Genomic DNA, 21,264 nt, shown 5'->3' on the forward strand with positions numbered 1-21,264 from the left:
TAGAAGAAACACACCGGAAAAAGAAGAAAAACACGCAACAGACATGAATCCAATCCCACAAGTTCACCCGGCCTGCAACAGTAAGGAGCCCCAGAATTTTTCAGGATGGCCAATGGCACTGCAGAGCCAGGCTGAGCTGGGAGTCAGCAGTAATGCCACCTGGTTTCCACACAACCCTGACAACTACTGCTACAGCTGGAACCACCGGTGGGGCAACCGAGGAGGAGCACGCAGCACTGAAAGCTTACAACCGGTCACGTGGGCAGAGCGAACAAGGCTAGCTTGCCTTTGATTAAAAAAACAAAACAAAAACCCAGACACACAATGTTGCAAACCTTTCTGCAGCACCTCTGACGACCAATATTGCAAGAACTGAACTGTTGACAAGATTCAAACTCCACTTTCCCTCCCTCGGAGAGGGCCTGCTAGGTGAGTGACATTTCCCGCGGGGCATGCCCTTCTGACAGGTGTCCCCTTCCACTCACTTCCCATTGTCCTCCACCAACAGGCCTTCAGCCTGAGAGAGGCCAGCGAGGAGAAATGACAGACAGTAAGGCAATCTTACAATGTCAGAAAAAAATGTATTTGGCTTTTTTTCTTTTTTTTTTCTCTTTTAAAATAAGTGCATACAAATACGGCTAGAAGCATTTGTTTGCCAAGTGCTCTTTAAAAAAACAAAAACAAAAAGCAGCCAAGTCGCAGCCTACATAGAACAGCAACTGTCACCCAGAGTCAAGCACAGACAGCCTAACAACGTTAACAAAAGAAGAAAATGCCTTAAAGTACATACCTTTTGTCGTCAAAAAAAATATAGAAACACAATGTATTCAAAAAAATCAAAATTATACAGCCATGTTTATGAAGTCTACATTTCCCTTGTCTTGGATATATATATTTATATATATATATATAATGTATGGAGATCTATATACAGTTCAACAAGTTTGAGTTAAGGGTAACCATGGGCTTTTTTGAACGCAGAAAGTCACGAGTCTCTCTCCTTCTTCACTTTGACGTCTCCAGCGAGGATGGTGGCAATCTCTCCTTGCATGAAGGCCCAGGGGACATTGGAGCCCACCAGAGGACACTTCTCCCCACTTGGGCAATAGACCTCTCCGCTAGCGCCCTGCTGTTTAATGCTTTGTCTAGAGCAAGGGAAACAGAACTTGTGCGAAGGGACAGACGGGCACTGCACAAAGTGAGTATCCTCCAGCCGCTCGTGGCACAGGGTGCAACACAGGGGGGCGCTGGCTGCCAGAGAGGAGTCTGGGAGGCTGGCAGGGTGCACCGGCTCCAGTCCTCCAGTGCTGCCGGTGGCCTGGCCCCCCACCTCTCTGGGGCCAAGCCTTCTTTGGTTCATAGAAGAGGGAGAGGGCGGGCTGCTGCTGTTCCTCCTGGTGGTGGAGTGAACCTGGGTGGCATCTTTCGAGGCGTGACTGCCTCCGGCATTGTCTGCTACTAAAATCAGGGCTGCCATTGGGGATTGGCCGTTCTGGGCCGCTTCAGGCGGTGTGGTCCGGTTGGAATGAGGAGAGGCAGTAGGGGGTGGCGGAGACACAAAAGAGGATGTGGGGGTGATGGGGATCTTGAGCCCTTCTGTGGAAGTGGACAGCCAAGGCTGTGCCTCGCCATTGATCTTAGGGGGCCCGACTTCCCCTTCCGGTTCTGGAGAGGGCTTCCTTTTCCTTGCTGTCCTTGCAACTGGAAAGAGGCAAGTATGGGAGAAAATGGAAATTAATGGAAATGTAACCCCCAAAGAGACACCTCTCATCTCCAAAAACACACCTAGCACTCAAGTTCTGTAACACAGCTTCAAACGTCTCCCCTAGTAAGGGGCTCTGAGCCTGCACACCACTTCCAAGCTAGGTAAGCTAAGTCATGCGAGCCTGCCTAAAAGGCTCCAACCCCAAACCAGCTCATGTGACTGCATTAACAGACAGGTTAAAGGGTGACTGCTGCCCTCACGCTTCCATCCAAGAATGTGCTGGGAAAGGAAAACCCCGTGTCGCTGCTATCAACCCGTTCTGACTCATCCCTGTTGTGCTGGTTCAGCAGAGGAACCACGTTGCCACTAAGCTCTGGTTCAGCCCCAGGCCGACCAGGAAGTTGGCTGTTTTGTTGTTTCTGGACTAAGGCAAAACTGTGCATGGAAGAATGGACCCCCCTGCCGCACACACACACGGGTGGGCGGGCGCGCAAGCGCTGCCTCTAACTCCAGGCCCTTCATCCCTTCTTCCCTCGCCCCACTGCCGCCCCTACCTGCTTTAGACCCGTTGGCCCCGTTGGCCTCGAAACCCAACAACCTGCCTGCTGCAGTCAGGGCCGGCTCCTTCTTGAACTTGCTCTCGAAGGGCCCCGAGTGGCCGTGCTGGTGCAGCGCCAGGAGCGTGTCCCGCACCGTCTTAGGCCTGCTGGCCCAGTCCTGCTCCCCGGGCGCGCGGCCTTTGCCTGCAGCGTCGGCGCTCAGCTCGCTCGCCCCGGCCGCGCCGGATAAGCTGTCGGCCGGGCTCCGATGTGCCGGCTGTGCCTTCTCCTTGCTCGGCTCGCGCGCCTCGTGCTCCGCCGCCGCGCTCGACACAGACGCCGGGCGTTTGTGGGTGCCTAAGTCGGAGGGCTGAGCTCCCAGGCCCGGTGTACCGCTCACCGCGGCCAGTGTGGCCGCAGCACGGCCGCTCAGCCCCAAGGCGGCGGAACCGTTCACCAGAGGCACCAGGGTGGGCGGAACGGCGTGTGCACGCCGAGGGTTCGGGCTCTGGCGATTCAGCTCGGGCGGCTCCTCCAGCTTGGAGAAGCCGTTGGGCACCAGGATGCCATTCGCCGGCGCGGGCTGCGGCGCGGCAGACTGTGCAAGGCCTGCACCCGCACGCGTGCTGAAGTCGGAGGCCAGGCGCGGGGCACGGTCCGGCGCCAGCGGGTAGCGCTCCATGGCCTGAGCGCGCGCGGCCTCGGCGCCCGCGTGGCCCAGCTGCGGCGGCGGCTGCAGCAGCAGGTCCTTGGCCGACAGTGGGGGTGGCTTGGAGGCTGCAGGCTGCGAGCCGGTCGGGGAGCGGCCCTCCGGGAAGCAGCCGTGAGCACGCTTCAGCTGGCGCGCCGTCTCGATGACGAACTCCACGCGGTCGGCGCCCTCGTAGTTGACGCAGCCGCGGCACACGGGCTCCGTGAAGTCCCAGATCATGGCCCAGGGCATGCGGGGCAGGTCACACAGATAGCAGGACTGGCGCCGAGAGGCGGCCGCCACCGCCACCGCCGCGGCCATGTCCGCACAGCCCGCCGCGCCGCAGGAGGAGCCGGGTGAGGGGACGCCGCCGCCCCCCGCGGACCCCGCGCGCGCGCGCCGGCCGGCCCAAGCCCGCGTCTGCGCGACTAGCGGCGGCGGCGGCCGCAGGCGAGGAGGCGGCGGCGGCAGAGCCCGGGCCGGCGCGGCGCCCGCGCGGCGCCCCCGGGGCACGAGGGGCGGCGGGCGCGCGGCGGGGCGCGGCTGCAGGTCCCCACGGGCGGCGGGGCGGCGCGGCGCGCGCGGGGGCGGCGGCTCGGCCGGGGCCGCGGGCTCGGGCCTCCAGACCGGGGCAAAGACGGGCCGCGAGCGCAGCAGGTCGCGGTGGCGCCGGGGGCGCAGAGCCGCGCGAGGGACGGGGCACGCGGGGCAGCCGCCGGGGCAGCTCAGCCCGAGCGGCGGGGCATGCCGCGCGCGGCGGCGTGCAACTCGGTCCCAGGCCCCGGCGCGGCCGCTGCACAGCAGCCACTGCGCCTCAGCTCCTGCGCCGCCGCTGTTGCTGCTGCTACCGCCGCGGCCGCTCCACTTCTACAGACTTGATTCTTCGACAGCTCCGCACGGCGCCTGCGCGGCCCCCTCCCTCCCCGGCGCGCGCGGCCCCGTGCGCCCGCCCTCCCTCCGCGCTCTCGCGCGCGCCGCCCTGGATTCTTCCGTTTCTGGATCGCGTGCGCGCAGGGACTGAGGCGCAGACGAGTTCACGCGGCCGAAGTGCTGCAGGTGTACAGGTCGCGTCCCCACGAGTCCCGTGTCACCTGCCTACCCAGCCAGGATGCTCCACCCCGCGGCAGTGTTCTTTTGACTAAGTCGTGCAAACTGTTTTATTTCACATGCAATGCCACTTTGTCACTTGGTTACTCGCAGCCTCCTGAGCATGGAATTTGGAGCATAGCGAGGCGCACTTGGACTTTTCTTGTTAGAGCCTCACTTGGCTTCAGCTGGACGCGCGCACGCAATCGGCTCTATTTTGGTCTGTGCTCTGTTTTGGTCGAGGGAGCAACAACTCACAGCCGCTGCCCCTTTAAGTTGTACAAACTCCGGGCCTCCTGGTGCGCTGAGGCAGGCCCGGCCTCCTTTGCGCGTGCACAGAAAGGAGGACGCGCAGCCCCTAGGCTCATCAGGCGCCGCCGCCCAGCGTCTTATGTAGGTCTGTGCAGCAAGCGCGTGACGTGGGCAAGGAACGGCGCCACTGCGCAGGCTCCACATAAGACGTGCCCAGCGCCGCGGGCCCTGGGGCCGCGCCGAGCTAGTGCACATTCCAGGGATCGGGGCTCTGCAGCTCGCCTGGTCACGGCTCAGGACCCGCCCCCGGTCTCTGGCTAGTAGGCCCTGCTCCACCACCTCTACCGGGCCGAACTCGGAGTAGCCAACTTCGGGCGCGGGCTGCCTCCTTTGCGCCTAGGGCGCGCGCTGGCGGGTGGACTTGGCTGTCTGTTGTACCATCCGGCTTAGCCCAGTGGGCACAGACGCGCCTGGCCGCCTCGCTTCGTTGCTCCCTTCCACGGTGGGCAGTGCGGGCTGCCCAGAGTGGACGGAACACCAGTTGTACACTTTGGTAGGGAGCAGGGACTGGTGTGTGCTGTCTGTGATCGGTCAGTCAGGCTCCTATTTGAGACCTACACGCTCAGTTGGCTCTGAGTAAGAGCTGCTTTTGTGGTGAACAACGCAAGTCCACCTCTCTCCCCAAGACTGGAATGGACTGGTTAAGTGTGGGAAGAACAGGGTACTAAGTACACTAGCTTTCCTACAACTGGATTGGAAGGTGGAAAGGGAGGGAAAAAAATTCTGCTGACGTTTTTCTCTGGTTGCTTCTATTGAAAAATGCCAGGTTGCTTCAAAGAATAGCCACAAGAGGAAACACGCCCCATGGAGAAGCAGCTCAGGGAGCTGTTTAGAGCACAAGAATAAACCTGTTGGAGGTGGCACAGAAAGCTTAACGCCAGATGCCAAGGGCGTCCACAGGCTAACCTTGAACGTCTCTCTTGGGGCTTTCCAGAGAAGGTACATCTGTGTCAAGGGCCTCCCCATCTCCCCTTCCAGTCACAAGCCTGCCTCACCCTCTCCAAGCCTGGAATGGGGCCTACCCGGATCCATTCCCAGAAGCAGCTGGTGCCAGCTGGTTTGGGCACCTGCTCCAGGACCTGTCAATCTGGTCACTCTCTTCCAAGACCCTGTGTCACTCATCTGAGCACGTGATTTTGACCGTGGAGATCCTGAGTGGAGATGAAGCTGCCCTGACTGCAGAGTCATCTCAGTGCCCTAAGAGACGGACCAGTAGGCAGACACCGTAACATTAAAACAAAGCAGAACCTCGCGTGAAAGCGTGGCCTGATTATACTCTGTCCACCTGCCAGCGGCCCTCAGTGCTCTCTCCAGGGAAAGCCACCTACAACCCAAAATAGAATTACTGAGGTACAATGTCTGCCTTGAGAAACCCTAAATGGAACTTTACTTCTCCAAAAGACAGGCATTTCCTTTGTATTTCACACTGGCTTCATGTCGAAAGTGAGCTGTTAGAACTGTCCCCCACCCCACCCCCCACCAACCCCTCATGAATGCCTGCTGGAAAATAGAAAGGCTATTTTAGATCTGGGCTGTCCTCTGTAAAAAGCAACCCGGCTCCAGGGGGTTAAGGCAGGTCCTGGATCCAGGGCAGCAATTCCTTATAGTGTATCAACAGTCTTTCATGCTGCCTAGCCTTTCATGTAACTCCGGAGCCGGTTTTTTTTTTTTTAATCGATGTATGCTAAGTAAACATAGCTTTGTTTCTGTCTTCCACCCACTGCCCTCCCTCCCGGTGCAGACTGGAGCTGGATCCTGTCCAAAGCGGCTGCTGCTGGAGTTACAGCCTGCCTCCTCCACACACAGGAGCGGGGTTTCTAGGGTGAGGCAATGCGTCTGCAATTCGCACAGACAAGGCAGGAATTGTAATTGTAGCTCACCATGTGACGACTTATGAAAGAGGAAGTTGGTATGTTTTAGTCACGTAGACTGCCCTCTTGCTTAAGGCTCCGGGTCCTCCCAGAAGAGAGTCAGGATGAGCTCTGCTGCGCCGAGTCAAGGTTACAGGATTGGCTGCAGCATGTGTGTGTGCATTCCTTAGTGGACAAGCAGGCAGAGCAGTGGGTTGAGGCTGGCGCTTACCCAGAACACGGAAAACTTGTGATTTGTCTTAAGAACTGAAGGAAATACATTACAGGAAGGGGTTCTGTGGAGACTAGACAGAGCGACAGTTTTCCTGGATTTAATTCCAAAGAGCTCTCCTTTTAAATACAGATCTGTTTAGGGGCACCGGAAGGGATTCTAATGCATAGGTCCATGGGCAAAACAGACCTCAGCCTGTCCCCACAACCTTGGACATTAACATCTGAACCGTGAATCTCCTCCCCAGGCCTCGCTGCAGAGGAGTTACTCCCTGTGCATGCCAGGGAGCCCTGTGTCCACAGTCTATGGGACAGGGTGCTATGAGAACACCCATGTGGAGTTCTGCCTTCAGGACCCCAGCGGAATTATGGGTGCTTTATGCCGAGTCATACTAAATTTGTGAACTCCAACCTGTATCCAGATGTGGATTAATGGCTCCCCCTCCATACAGAGCAGCTTTAAGTGACAGTCATCTTGAGAACTTGGGGAGCCTGAGGGTTTGGATTAGAATCACTAGGATCCATGTAAGCCAAGCACTGAGTGGCCATTATCTCAGTGTTCAGAGGCAGGAGAATCCCCAGAAGCTTAAGGACCAGCTACCTGTTGTACAACACAAGAAAGGGGGAAAAAACAAAAACAAAAACAAAACCCTGTCTCAAACAAAATGGAAGGCAAGGATGGATACCTGTGGTTTGACTCTTACCTCCACAAATATACCTGCACTCATGTTCACATGTACTCTCTCTCTCTCTCTCTCTCTCTCTCTCTCTCTCTCTCTCAAATGATATTAAAAGCCATCGTAAGGCCTTCTCACCTCTGACCTTAGCTTCTGTGAAGGAGAAAATAATGGGGCACACGTCATTTGCATTTCTGTGGGTGATGCTGCCCACCTCACTGACTTTGGCAAAAGCGCGGGGGTGGGGGGTTATAAACCTGAAGAGCCTGTTATTATGAATACATTTCCACAAACTGTAAAGACGACAACAGTAGCAAACCTTCTGGAAGGGCCCTTTTTCTAAGCAACGGCATTTATGGGGTGATCTCTTGGATTTTCGAGTGCTTTCCCTCTGCTGGACCTCCTTTAGAAAAGCGGTTGAGTGTGGAGCATCTAAGAACCAGGTCAGGTCAAGGCACCCACATCGTATAAGCTGAGCTGCTGCCATCAGCGTGTGTCTATATCCATATAGGTCCCCATCTAGAGCAAAGCTGGGGCCTTGATGTATATCAACTACCAGCATGTTGGAATTTAAAGACTCAAGCAAAGGGAAGAAGTGTAGGAAAAACAGATAAAGGAGAGACTGAGGTCATACCCTTGTTAGATCTGCAAGGAAAATTTCAGGAGACCTGGAATCGATTCAATAGCCTTGGAGCTAGGACCCCCTTCTATTGGCTTTTGGAAAGGAGCTGGAGTTCTTAGCTGGCTGTGGTTTTTGTGTATAGTTAACACACTGTCTGGAGTCCTTTGAAAGATAAGCCGTAGGAAGACGTGTGGACAACATTTGAATGTATTAAAAGCCCAGTATCCTCCATTAGCTTTCCGGCTTAAAAAACGAACGTTCACCACAGTCGCACTCAGTCCTACAAAAGGAGCCGAGATAACCAAACGCTGCTGCAGCTTTGAAGGCCACAGATAGTAAGTGATGACGTGATATTTCTTGCATCTCTCATAGAGACATTCTAGGAAGATATTTCAAGCACACATTCTGTCTTGTGGGCTGACGCAGGTGACGCGACACCTCAATGGGGAAGGGTGCTTTGTTACCAAGCCTGCAGACTTGGAGCTTGATTTCCCAGAACCACAAGGCAGAAGTAGACGTCTGACTCACCACAGCAGTCCTCTAACTTCCACGCATGCGCTATGGCACAATAATGGTGGGCCTCTAACTTCCACACATGCACACACACAATACCCACGCACATAACTAAACTAAAGAAATAGAATATGTTTTGCAGGCCGGGCTTGGTGGAACAAGCCTTTAATCCTGGCACTTGGAGGCAGATGCAGGAGAAGCTCATGAGTTTGAGGCCAGCCTGGTCTACATAGTGAGATTCTGCCACAGAAAGGGAAGCAAGGGAGGTTTGCAAATTCAAGCCATTAGGCTGCATATTCCTGTCTCAAAACAAACAAACAAAAAATAAATAAATAAACCAAAATACCAGAAAAACAATAACAACAACAATAACAAAACAAAATTACAAATGCCAACAAAGTTTTACAATCTGGAACATGCTTTTGCTATTTCCACAGTTCCAAGGCCACATTTCTCAATAGAAGCAAAAATAGAAGCCAGGTATAGGAGTAGATGCCGTAAACCCAGCATACAGGAGGCTGAGGCAGGAGGATCATGAGTTTGAGACTACCCTCAAACTACATAGAGCAACACAGTCTCAAAAAAAAAAAAAAAAAGTTAAGTATTTCTTGTATCTGTAATATGAAAAGGGGGAAATCCAGCGCAATTCACAAAACCCTCAAACCAAGAAAAACTAACATTCACAACAAATGAAGACGGTGGGCAAAGGCAGTTGCTTCAACTCTAGATCTGGTTGTCTGGCCGTGTTCTGGCCTTTTTATCTACCTTAGACAAAAATATTGCTATTGCTGTTAGGATGAAAGACTCTGGGGTTATTCGGGTGGTAATGTGTTTATCACATTCACCAAGCCGGGACATTGCTCCCCAGCTCCAGTGACACGTTTCTTCAAAAGCAGAGAGAAAGCTCACTAAGTTACTTGCTCTCGCTGTGAGAACCCAGTGCTGGCCCCTGGGCACTCCGGCAGTGGGCAACCAGGGACCATGTGCAAGTTCCCGGTTAGGAAGGGGCTGTAGGATCTACCTTGATGGCAACTCATACAAACAAGCTTTCATTGCTATCATCGGGACTTCTCTTGAGGTAGCAGCTAGCCAGTATAATAATCTAGACTGACTTTTATCTTGACAAGATAAAAAAAATGCATTTTTGCAAATGAATATCCATTTGCAGCAGAGTATGGACTATGTTTGAGGGGGTTCTGCTGGCCTGTTTGCTTATGTCTTTAGCCAAAACGAAAACAAAAACCAGCAGGATGCCTTTTTAAAAAAAAAAAAAAAAAACAACCATTTGCGGCTAGAGAGACAGCTCAGTTGGTCAAGCAGCACTTTGTAACCCCAGCACTGGTAGAGAGAGACAGGGAACCTTGAGCATCCGTGGCCAGCCAGCCTATTGTAATTGGCAAGCTCCAGGCCACCGAGAGACCCTGTGGGGGGGGGGGAGAGACAATACCAAGGGAGACGATGACTGAGAAACAACATTAGAGGTTAACTTATGGCCTTCATGTGCACACACACACACACACACACACACACACACACACACACACACAAATGTGTAGGGCATATATTCAAATGGCATCTTCCATATCAAAGTCCAGAAAAACAAACAGCACAATTATTTTTCCAGTACTTGTTGGAGAAGGACATTAGTCAGTTTTAAAAGGTACAGAGACACCAGCAAGTGGTGGTGCACGTCTTTAATCCCAGCACTTGGATGGCAGAGGCTGGCAAACCTCTGAGTTCAAGGCTGGTTTACACAGCAAGTTACAGGACAGCCAGGGCTACGCAGAGAAATCTGTCTCAAAAAACAAAAGCAAACAAATAAACAAAACAAAAACCAAAAGAGAAGGTACAGAGAACTCCATGCCAAAGAAACAAAAATTTAAAAAGGAATTTTTATTTCATTAACTTCAGTGACTAATGAACAGTCACCTCTTCTTGCATGATCCCAAGAAAAGTGCAAGCCACGCAAAGCGTGAACATCAGAACCCAGCTGAAGTTCACACATGGAGGGAGAAAGACTGTAGGGGTGGCTCTCCCAGTCCTGAACTCAGCAAGCAGACACTGCTGGAGAGAACAGTGAAGTACCCTCCCCTAGAGAGACAGCCTAGGAGAGCCTGTTTACTAAAAAGCATGTCACACATGGTGAAAATGCAAATCTAAATGAACTTTGATGGACTTGCTGGCAAGCCTCCCAGCCCTTCCAGCAAATTCCAACGCCAGGAAGTTGGTTTTGAAGCATGCCTGGGAACTACACACACGTGGACTCTCTGACTGTTGTCTTGTCAGACTGTTGTCTTGGAGGCAGATTTCCACTGCTTTGATTGTGTCTTCTCTGTCTCTGTCTATCTCTGTCCTATTACTGAGTAAGGTATTGTCATTGTCCTCTATGGCTGTGACCAACCCTGGCTATTGCCTTTATGAAGCTGCCAACTGAGGCACCAAGGCAAAGAGGGGTTTGTCTGCAAACAAACAAACAGAAGTGCAATTAAGCCATAGCTAGTTTTCCAGTGGCAGGGTTGGAGTTTTCTTAGCCTACTGGTGTCTTACCTCTAATTTGTATTTTCTTCCTGGGTTTTTTATTTACATATATGTAAATATCTCAGCAGGAGATTGCCGGGGCCCAAAGGCACATTTATACCAGTGCTGTGAGACACACTACAGGCCACCTGGACATGCCTGCCCAGCATTTTCTTGAGCAGAGGATAGCCAGCCTGGATGTTATTTCTGCTCTGGCCTCTCAGACAGTGGATAGAGGCAACCAGAGTTCAGAGCTTGAGAAACCCAAAGCAGGCATTCTTCTCTCCTCAGAGGATCTCAGAGCAAGGGAAAGACCTCAGTAAATGCCGCCTCTACCCTTGTCCTTTACAGCAACACTGTGATAGCCCCAAGGTCTTCACGTCCGCTGGCTTGGACTCAGGGTCCAGCTGAAGAGATACAGGACTCTCTTCTATACTGAGTTTCAACCAAACAGGAGCATGACACATGACATCCGTGTCCGCATCAACCGTTCCCAGCCTATGGAAAGTGCCTGAACCTTTGCATATATGAATGTATGTATGTGCTTACAAGTACACATGTATATGATGCCTGTGTGTGCACATGTGTGTGTGCATGTATATGTGCATGTATGGGGAGGAGGCCTGAGCCGACTTCAGTTCTCCACCCTATTTTTTTGAGACAAGGTCTCTCACTGAACCTGGAGCAATCTCATTTGGCTGTCCAGTGAGCTCCAGGAGTCCTCCTGTCTTCCAGGCACGGGAATTACTGACGGGGACTGCCAAGCACAACATTTTACATGGGTTCTGGGGATCTGAACTGGGGTCTTCGTGCTTGCAGAGCCCACATTTTACTGACTGAACTTTGTCTCCAGCCTCTTAAACCATTTTTTTCCCACAAGAAACTACATTATTTACAGCATGTATGCATGTGTACACATGCATGTACATGCATGTACATGTATATAAATATGAAGTTTAACATACACATCTATGCACACAATTAAAGTTTTAAAATTTATTCTGTGACAATCTCACACATGTGTATATATTTTGATTCTATTCGCCACCCCCAATTACCCTTTCTTATCTCTCTAGAGATAAGAAATACATAGAGATAAGATACACAGAATCTTATGTATGATACATTTACTATAATTTATACTTATTTATTCCTGTGCATGCATACTCACTGGCTTTGGTGCACATGTGGTAGTCAGACAACAGCTTTCAGGAGTTAGCTCTCTCTTACCTACTCCATGCAGTTCCCAGAAATGAAGCTCAGGTTCCCAGGCTTGGCACTAAAAGACTTTGTGTACTGAGCTACTTAGCCAGCCCATAATATATGCACTATAAATATATGCATATCTAATGAGCAAAGTGTCATAAGGATGCTATGTCAGAACCTTAGTTGAACATAGATTAGGGAAGAGAGCCTCAACTGGGGGTAGGGTATATTAGCTTGGCGCTAGAGTGCTGGTCTAGGGCGTACGTACACTGCTGGAGGATGATCCGTGACCCTGCAAAACAGAACAAAAAGGGGCCTTTTAGTTGTACAAACAACAAACAAAAGCGGGTTCTGTACACCGCCAGGCGTTCCACTGACTAGGTCAGCAGGATCTGGAAACTTGTGAGAATTTCGTGAGCATTCCCACCCAGGATTTTGCAGCTTAATGTCTGTGTAGCCTTTTCCTGCATTCCTAAAGGACCTTTAGAGAGAAGGAATTCAGGTGCTTTTTAAAGCTTGCATCTCCTTTGTTCAGTCGGTGGAAATGTTACATTTGTTACAATTCTAAAGGGCTTTCGTTTATTTGGGTGTGACTGTGGGTAGACAATATACTTTTTTTTTTTAATTCTGTTTTTCAAAAACTTAAAGTGGGGACACATTTCTGGGTACCGTTTGCTTCACTTCAACTGTTCTTTAGAAATCAGAAAGAGACATCTCTGTGGCTTCTGCGGTAAAGGTCATTTCATGTACTTTCACAGACGCGCTCCAGAATCAGGGCTCCCGGATTCCTGGAATTCACAGGGTGGAAAGAGACTCAGCAGCCCACAGCTGTAACAGGAGACATTTCTTTTAAAAGCCTGGAATGCTGAAGCCTGCTCAGCCTGAAAACATGTCAGGACAAGCCTTTCTGGGACACTGTCAAGTGGTTTTGGGCTCCAAGTTCTACATTCCGTACTTTTGAGGTTGTTTTCTGCTGGCAGGCAGCCTCTGGACGATTTTCATGTGGTGGGTGTTCGGGCCAACCTTCTTGTTCCAAGAAATAAGACCATACTCTGTGTGCAGTGTCTATATTTTAGCAAAGATCAGGGAACGATTGACCCCCCCCCTTTTTTTTTTAACACTTTGAGTGTGTGTGTGTGTGTGTGTGTGTGTGTGTGTGTGTGTGCTCTCATGAGCCCTTGTACCTGCTAAATCTAGAAGAGTGTGAGTTCCCCTGGAGTTTCAGGCTGTGGGCCAATGACATGGAGCCACCAGATATGGGTGCTGGGAACCTAACTCAGATCCTCTGAAAGAGCAGCAGGCTCTGTTAACTTCTGAGCCATGTTTCCAAAACACCCACCTTTCTGAGACAGCCGTGGCCTCAAAGTCACAGTGCAAATAAGGATGACTTTGAACTCCTGATTCTTCTGTTCCCATCTCTCAAGTGCTAGATTGTAGACATGTGTTTCTACATCACGGAGGATTGGTTTGGTTTGGATTGGTTTGGTTTGGCACTGCAAAATGAGAATGGAGCCCAGGGCCTTGTGAATGTGAGGCAAATACTCTCCCAAACTGAGTGCTAGTCTCAACCCTAGCCCTAGGGTTATGGTAGTCAGTTTGTGAGCTTTGCTGCAGAAGGGAAAGAAGGAGGAACAGAGGGAAGGGAGAGGAAGAGAAGGGAGGAGGGAAGGAGGAAAGAGAGGAAGGAAGGAAGGAAGGAAGGAAGGAAGGAAGGAAGAAAGGAAGGGAGGAAGGAAGGAGGGAAGAAGGGATGAAGGGAGGGAGGGAGGAAGGAAGGGAGAGAGGGAGGAAGGAAGGATGCATACCGGGTGCTCCTCAAGAAAGAGACATAACCTAGATGCAGCCATTTTCCTCACTTGGCAGAGCCTTCAGTTTGTTGAGGCTCTGATCCGTGGACTGGAGGACTACACTAACAATCAGTAGACAGTGTAGCCCAGACCTGCCTAAATTAAACACTAGCTCTCTCCCTCTTCTACCCCCCTCACTGTGACTACAAGGAGTTCATTTTAGAGGCGCCACTCTCTGCAAGATCCAAACAAAGGTAGTTAACTCTAAGCCCTGTCCTCATTTCGTGATTATAGATCAGGTGTGAGTGTGTAATGCTGTGTACCCTGGCCAGATTCTCAGCCCAAACCCAGGGCTCCTGTGACGGCTAAAAAGGAAAGTCTTGTCTTGTTTAACTTCTGAGTATTATTATTAGCTTTCATGTTTATTTTGGACAGAGTTCACTATGTATCCTAGGCTAGCCCTTGACTTATCACATGGCTTACGATGGCCTCAAACCTGCCTCAGCTTTTAGAGTGTTGGGATTACAAGCATACACTTCTATGCCAAATGAAAATTATTTTCTGATTGTTTGTTTTGTTTGGGCGATTTCTCAGAGATTAAATCACAAGAAGCTAGTCTGAACAAAGGACAACTGGAGTTTCCCACACAGGGTTCCTCCAAAATACTCCATTTTGCAGACTAAGAATATAATTTGTTAATCTTTTTTTTTTTTTAAATCACAGTACGTAAAATCGTGATACTTTAGTGCAAGCCAATATAGCCAGCGTACAGATGAGAAGTCACCTGCCTCCTCAAAGCTTTCTGTAGGTTGTATAATTTAAACAATTCCATGAGGCCATTTCAATACGGGGAACTGAGCACTTTTGTTTATGAAGTAAGATCAGAACTCCTCCAGTAAGAAAGTTGCTTGCCACCCCCACACTGCTGCTGCTGCTGGTAAAAACACCGAGAAAGTGCAAGGTCATAAGGAACCAACACTCAAGCAGAAACACAATCTCAGAGCTGCTTAGGGGGAACCTACCAGATATACCTAGCCACCTCCAGTTGGGAGGTGTCCAGTGCAGATCCAGTGCAGTCTCAAGATTTTGTAGAAATTCCGTGATTATCTTTTTGCTTAAACATTTAGTGAAACCAGCCAGCCAGAAAGAGAGTATAAATTGGTTGAGTTCTCCACACTACTGCCTTTTGTTTGTCTGCTTTGGAAAATGCTTTATTGATCCAGGTGGAATGTTTTTTCATAGCTAGCCCTGATCACGACGGGTCTCTCCCAATGACAACTGCCAACATTTTGAATCCTCTGCTAAGAGTCTGAAAGGCTTTAAGATTGATTTGATTGGCAGTGGACACCGGTGTTGCCTTTGGAGATTTGGTTGAGAAAGGATTTGAGCACACAAGAGTGCAAATGGGCTGTGGAGGAGGCAGCTGAGAAACGAAGAAACCTTAGTGGGGACCAGGCATGCGTGGCAGCACTGAGTGAGAAACAGGGCAGCGGGGCAGGGTGAGCATGGCATGGCGGCCTGCATTCCATCCCCTGAGTCCATTCGAAAGATGGCTTGCACTCACAATCCCAGTGTCGAAGAGGCAGAGAGGCAGATCCTGAGACTCCCTAGCTATCCGCACCTAGCCTACTTGACAAGTTTCAGTCCAGCAAGAGACCCAGTTTCAGAAACAAGGTGGACAACCCAAAGTTGAATACTCATTACACACTCACACACATACACACACACACACATACACACACACACACATACATACACACACACACACACACACACACACACACACACACACACGGTGTAGAAATGGGCTTGATTTCATTTGCAAAGCAAAAATAATCAGTAACGTGGGAGCCTTGCAAACCATACTTAGGTCTCCTTGAGGGCTCCAAGAACCCTTTGCTGTGGAGAGTGGATCCAGTTTCCTGTTTTCTGTTTGTGTGTTTGATAAGGCTTCTCCGGAGTCTAAACCAAAGCAGACCCAAAGCTGACCCCAAAGAGCAAACTTTGTTAATGATCAAGAAGAGCAAACCTTACGTTAGGGGTTGGCAGTCTTAGTCCCAATCTGAAAGCCAGAGTCGAAAGACAACTGTGTGCCCAGAGCTCCGGGTGGACAGCAGAAAGCCAGACTCACAGCGAGATGCTGGCCACTGAATAAGTTAAGTCACAGCAATAAAACTGGTCAGGAATACACATTATGGCTGTCAATTTCCTTGTATTTGTTGAAAGGATTTTAAACTGCAATAATAATTAATAATATAATAATAGATAAATAAAATTAAAAATGTATGCTGGCGGCAACTTTCTCCATAGATGCCTCACATATTTAAATATGTTCATGGCTGTTATGAATGAGGAAAGCATACGGAATCACAGCCCCACAACCTGAAACCTGCATCTACTTCAGTAGCGCACAGTTTCCTATAGGTCCAAGACTCCTGTCAACACTACCAGAGTCCACAGAAAAGCCACACACACACACACACACACATACCACATGCACATATGCCCCACAACACACCATCACCTGCCCCTAGGGCTCCTTCTTCACACATGTAACATTACTCCTCTCTTTGTCCCATCAGAGACACCCTTTGGCAAAGTAAGAGAGAATTTTCTGGAAAGCTAAAGACTGGTAGAAAACATGGCAGTAGAGACAGAAAGAATGCTTTATGATCAGGGCTCTTACAGAAAACATCTGCAGTTCACAGCGCATCAGTACCACTCAGTTCCACCTAGGCGTGACAGGGATGGGTGGTCTAACTTCTAAGATGCCCTCCAGGCTCCTTCTCAGGTTCTCCACAGTGAGAAGCATCTTCAGATATTGAGGGGATGTGAGCACAGAACAGCATCACGCCACATCCCAAGCCCAAGATCAGATCCCATTGCTACCCCTTTCCCACTGTTCAGATGACGAAGGGAATTAATTACTCTCAGAATCCATGAGAAGGTGGCTTACTGCACGCCCTAAAAACAGGAAAGAGAACCATCAGAGTTTGAAAATCACTGTAAACCGGGTGTTTTATAATATATCACCTGAATGGGAAATGAATGTGGTGAATCCCTGTCGTAAGCACACATGAACGAACTTAGGTGTAAGTGTGGTATATGCACATATGTGCACACTCATGTCTGAGGAGGATGAGGGAGGATGTCTGGTGTCCTGATCTATCACATTCTACCTTACTCTTTTGAAATAGAGTGTCTCACTGAACCTGGAGCTAGGCTGCCAGTCAGAAAGCCCCACCAATCTTCCTGCCTCTGTTCCCTGCAGCCTTGGGGTTATATGTATACCACACCTAGATTTTTATGTAGGTTCTGGGGATCAAATTGAGATTCCCATGATACATAGCAAATGCTCTTACCCTCTAAAACATTCCCCTCAGGCCCAGATGACATTGTATTGAGCTTTACCATGGAGAACTGATGCTGTGAAGGCAGACTGCCTGAGTGTCACACACAGGTCCCACAGGAAGAACATCTGCAGAAAACACAGCCTCAAGGTTTCTATCAGTACCTCACTGCCAAGGTCATTTCCAAAGTAAGAGAAGGGGATGCCTAATCTTTCCCCTGTGTTAATTCTTTATAATCATTCCCGTGGCAAAGAACTGTTTGGATCTGTTTCTGAGAAAAGGTATATAATTGACTTTCAGAGTATTCTTTTAGGAATACTCTAACGTTTGGGAACCAGATAATCTAGCATGTAGCCCATTCAGCCTTTCAAATAAATACCTCTTATGTTTGGGATTTCCCTCGGGTTTAACAGAGTAGTATCCTAATAGTCTCTCTCTCTCTCTCTCTCTCTCTCTCTCTCTCTCTCTCTCTCTCTCTCTCTCTCTCTCTCTCTCTCTCTGTGTGTGTGTGTGTGTGTGTGTGTATGTGTCTGTCTGTCTGTCTGTCTTTCTGAACTAGCACTTCGCTATGTAACACAGTCTGGCTTTGAATTCTTGATGCTCCTGCCTCAGCCTCCCAAGGGCTTGAATTCCAGGCATGCACCATCACACCTAATGTTCAATCCTGTGCCTGCCGAATGTCTTTCCCTGTGTATTCACTTTCTGTGTTGATTTTCTGCCTCCCCATCTCCTGCAAACCTCCCACTTTACACTGAACGGTTCAGTGACTCTGTATCCGTGGGCTCAGTATCCATGAGCCCCCAGAATCCATACAGGGGAGGGAGAAAACCAATCCTCTGATTTCTACCCCTGTGCTGTGGCAGGATGCACACAGATGCATAAATAAGCAAATAAATGTAAAAAAAAAAAAAACATTTAAAAGTAGATTTGAAGACCTATAAGCAATTATACCAAGTTCCTATATAACCTTTCCCCAGGTTCCTTGGTGGTAACAACCTAGAAGACAACTGTACAATATCTCAGCCAGGATACTGACCTGGACAATAATGATCATGTGGGCATTGACACTATTACCAGCATCACAGTGGCCCTCACGTGGCCTCTCAGAGCCTCACTGCCCCCTGCCTTGCTCCAGCCCTCTCTTTTCACCCTTGGTAACTGGGAATCTGTTCTGTTTTTATAATTGTATGTCTACTTTGAGGACCTGCCCTGCCACCTCACGGAGGCTGCCAAATGTGACTAGCTTGCCTTTCCTTCTTTGCTCAGTTGGACCATGTGGTGTGGTGGTGTCATGGTGAGCCGGCTATTTCACACACAGGGTGACTGGGTTGTGTATCACTCCAGACTATCACAAGTAAGGCTGTTTATATACATGCAGCTACATGGTTTTACAAATATTTCGCAACTATTTTCTTTCCATCTGTAGCTTGTCTTCTCTTAGTGGATTTTTTTTGCAGGTCAGATAAATTTGGTTAGGTCACACGTTTGGTCTTTCTTTATCCTACCATGGTGTGAATCCTTATCTCCTTTCTGCCTAGCCTTGGCTATCTAACATGTCTTCCTGACTGGGCATAATGTCAGGTGTGTTTAATCTCAGCACCTGGAGGCAGAGGCGGGTAGATCTCTGTGAGTTCCAGGCTCACCAGGATATATAAAGAATTCCAGGCAGCCAGGGCTACACAGCAAAATACTGTCTCAAGGTAAGAAACAACCCTGCTTCCCAAACAAACTCACCATCATGTCTTCCTATATTTTTTTCTAAAGGCTTGAAGGATTTATGTTTATATTTAAATTTGAGATCCATTTATGAGTCATATTTTGAACATGGTGTGAGGCTGTGTTGGTGACATGTATTTTTTGTTTTGTTTTTCTTGTTGATGTTGATTTTTTTGTTTGTTTTTGTTGCTGTCGTTTTGCTCTTGCAAAATCTTGGCGGGAGGAGGCTGTCTTCCCATTTCACTTTTATGTTTTAGATTTAAGTTTGTCAAAAAAAATCAATCTCCTGCATGCTCGTCTGGGTTCTTTGCTCTGCTTCATTGATCTGCGTGTCTATTTCTCTCTTCAAAATCACACCATCTCTGTTACTATAGCTACATGGTACCAGCTAAAACAGCTCCTTACACTTCAGTCTTTTCTCAATTGTTTTAACTATTTTAGGTCTTGTGCTGCTCATGTAAACTCAAGAATAAATCTGTCTATGTACATAAAGCCTTCCGGGATTTTTTAAAATGGAGATTGCATTAACCCATTAAGTTGATTTAGGGAGAAGTAACACATGCATTGTGTTGAACCTTCTAATGCATGAGGACAGTGTGACTTTTCACTTTCTTTTATTATTTATTGTTTGTTTGCTTTTGTGTATGCTTGTGTCCACTGTGTGAGCAAGGGTTCTTGTGTCTTCTGCATGGAGGTCACGTGAGCGAGGGTTCTTGTGTCTGCTGTGTCCCCATGGAGGTCATGTGAGCAAGGGTTCTTGTGCCCGCTTTGTCTGTGTGGAGGTCACGTGAGCGAGGGTTCTTTTGTCTGCTGTGTCCCCATGGAGGGCACGTGACAACTAGGGAGCATCAGTTCTCTCCATGTACCTTGTTGATTCAGGGCATCTCTGTTTCTGTGATGTTGTTTCAGGCTCATGAACTCGCAGCGATTCTCGTGACTCCACTTCCCGCCTCTCCACAGGCACACACAGTGTGTCTATGGGATCAAATCCAAGGCAGACATGCCAGCTGTGTTCAGCACCACCCGTGTTAATCGCAGGCATCCAGTTAGTTTCATTTGGTGTGCGAGCAAGCTGTATTGTCTCCTTCTCTCTGTTAACTTGCCCCAAGTTCCTCTCGTGAATGAACATTGGATTTTGTCACCCCATTTCTATTTTCTTCTGATTTTGCTCCTTTTGTTTGCTGATAAGGTACATTCCATCGAATAAATTTCCTAATACGAAATTAGATTTGTATAGCAGGAATAATATGGTTGTAGTAGTTTGAATGAAATGACCCCACAGGCTCAGAGAGAGTGGCACTGTTAGGAGGTATGGCCCTGATGGAGGAGATGTGGCCTAGTTGAAGAAGTGTGGCCTTGTTGGAGAAAGTGTCACTGGGGGTGGGCTTTGAGGGTTCAGAAGCTCAAGCCAGGCCCAGTGTTACTCTCTCTTCCTGCTGCCTGCCAATCCAGATGTAGAACTCTCAGCTACCTCTCCAGCACCATGTCTACCTGCATGCTATTATGCTTTCCACCAAAACAGAACTGTAAGCCAGCCCCAGTTAAATATTTTTCATTATAAGAGTTGCCTGGTCGCCGGGCAGTGGTGGCGCACGCCTTTAATCCCAGCACTTGAGAGGCAGAGGCAGGCAGATTTCTGGGTTCGAGGCCAGCCTGGTCTACACAGTGAGTTCTAGGATATACAGAGAAACCCTGTCTTGAAAGACGGGGGGAAAAAAAAGAGTTGCCATGGTCGTGGTGTCTCTTCACAGCAATGAAACCCTTACTAAGGCAGGTGTATGTAATTCTTTTTACATATTGCTGGGTTCACTTTGATCATATTTTGTTCAAAATTAGCTGGAGGAAGTTTGCCTCTGGGAGCTGGTACTTGAGGGTGTATCTGACCTTGCCACCCTCTCTTCTGCCCACCATGAGGGGAACAACTTTGCTTCTGTACCTTGTGTTGCCAACACAATGCTCTGCTTTGCTCAGGCCCCTGAAACAGAGCCAACCGTGAACCAGAAACCCTGACCCTAAATAAATGTTCTCCTTGTTGTTTCTGTCAAAAATGTGGAAGAAAAAAAAAAAAAACAAACCTTTACTCACAATGACCAATACCTTGCCAGGATACTGTGTGAAGGAGCTGGATGTTTCACAGTGACCAATAATGATGCTTGGCACACAGCTCTTTGTGTGAAGAAACCCTCCATGAGGAAAGTCTTGCTGAGTAGGCCAAGTGCTGCAAGCCCCGATTGCTTCTGCAGAAGCCCCCTCTTCCGTGCGCTTATATGCTTACACGGTGATGTCGGTGGCAATGTGTTTCAGGATGTCCTGTGCAGCAACTTGCACAGCTCTGAATTTGACCTGACGAGGGACGGGGAATGAGGGAATGAATAAATGAAAGGAAGGCACAGATACACGCACGCTGGCGTTGAGCAGGCTGTGCACACCAGCAGCCTGGGGAAACACAGTGTGTTTATTCT

The 21,264-nt window shown here is 49.3% G+C and overlaps 1 protein-coding gene across 2 annotated transcripts; it reads right to left on the reverse strand.

The window, feature by feature from the left end:
• Positions 1-561: 561 nt before the first annotated feature.
• On the reverse strand, positions 562-3,371 carry Irf2bp2 (interferon regulatory factor 2 binding protein 2). 2 transcript variants are annotated; one of them, XM_034522837.2, is made up of 2 exons: positions 2,308-3,371; positions 562-1,701 (listed from the first exon to the last, which is right to left on the reverse strand). In XM_034522837.2, the coding sequence occupies exons 1-2, from the start codon at positions 3,254-3,256 to the stop codon at positions 986-988; spliced, it is 1,665 nt and encodes a 554-aa protein (XP_034378728.1). In that variant the 5' UTR covers positions 3,257-3,371; the 3' UTR covers positions 562-985. The 2 variants fall into 2 exon arrangements, with proteins under 2 accessions (XP_034378728.1, XP_034378727.1); XM_034522836.2 differs by having other exon boundaries at positions 2,260-3,369.
• Positions 3,372-21,264: the final 17,893 nt, after the last annotated feature.

The sequence above is a fragment of the Arvicanthis niloticus genome, chromosome 18 (assembly GCF_011762505.2).
Source record: "Arvicanthis niloticus isolate mArvNil1 chromosome 18, mArvNil1.pat.X, whole genome shotgun sequence".
Classification (NCBI taxonomy): Eukaryota; Metazoa; Chordata; class Mammalia; order Rodentia; family Muridae; genus Arvicanthis; species Arvicanthis niloticus.